The following is a 451-nucleotide window of genomic DNA, read 5'->3' as shown; positions in this document are numbered from 1 at the left end:
CTTTGTCTGTGGTCGGTTGTTTTCTCAATCCGACGTTGTGTCTCGTTGGATGTGAGCGTGCCGTGGTGTTCATTGTGTTTGTGCTGTGATGGCTTGTAGTTGTGATGTGTGACTGCCTTTTTATGTGTCTTGTGTTTAAAATGGCCGTATCTCTGGTTATACTTGGTCGTTTTGTACGATTTTTGTTTCTATGTGCAGGATTCTTCGCACTTGTACTTCTTGGCATGATAAAAGCCAGTGAATGTAACTTGTTCTCTTGTGTTGTTTTGCGTGACGTAGTGATTTTGATGTCGGGGTTGCACAGCTTTGCTGAGGTTCAAACACCTAATTTATTTATCAGTGTGATAGTCCATTCTCTGTCTCCACTGTGTGTGTGTTTCCACCTGCTATAAATGGGAGCGATCTCCCTGGATCGGTACCATTTTCCTTCTTGACCTCGGTCGTTCCACTT

General features: G+C 43.7%; 1 protein-coding gene across 1 annotated transcript in view; it reads right to left on the bottom strand.

Annotated features, from left to right (window-relative positions):
• Positions 1-336: 336 nt before the first annotated feature.
• Positions 337-451, bottom strand: part of MONBRDRAFT_28176 (uncharacterized protein) — a gene marked incomplete at both ends in the record, with an annotated part of 1,838 nt that continues 1,723 nt past the window's right edge. Inside the window, one exon of the mRNA XM_001748564.1 lies at positions 337-383. Within this exon, the coding sequence (XP_001748616.1) occupies positions 337-383 (47 nt within the window). The remainder of the gene's footprint in view (positions 384-451) is intronic.

The sequence above is a fragment of the Monosiga brevicollis genome, genomic scaffold, assembly GCF_000002865.3.
Source record: "Monosiga brevicollis MX1 MONBRscaffold_24 genomic scaffold, whole genome shotgun sequence".
Classification (NCBI taxonomy): Eukaryota; class Choanoflagellata; order Craspedida; family Salpingoecidae; genus Monosiga; species Monosiga brevicollis.
Note: the sequence above shows the minus strand (reverse complement) of the source record. Positions and strands in the feature narration are given on the sequence as shown.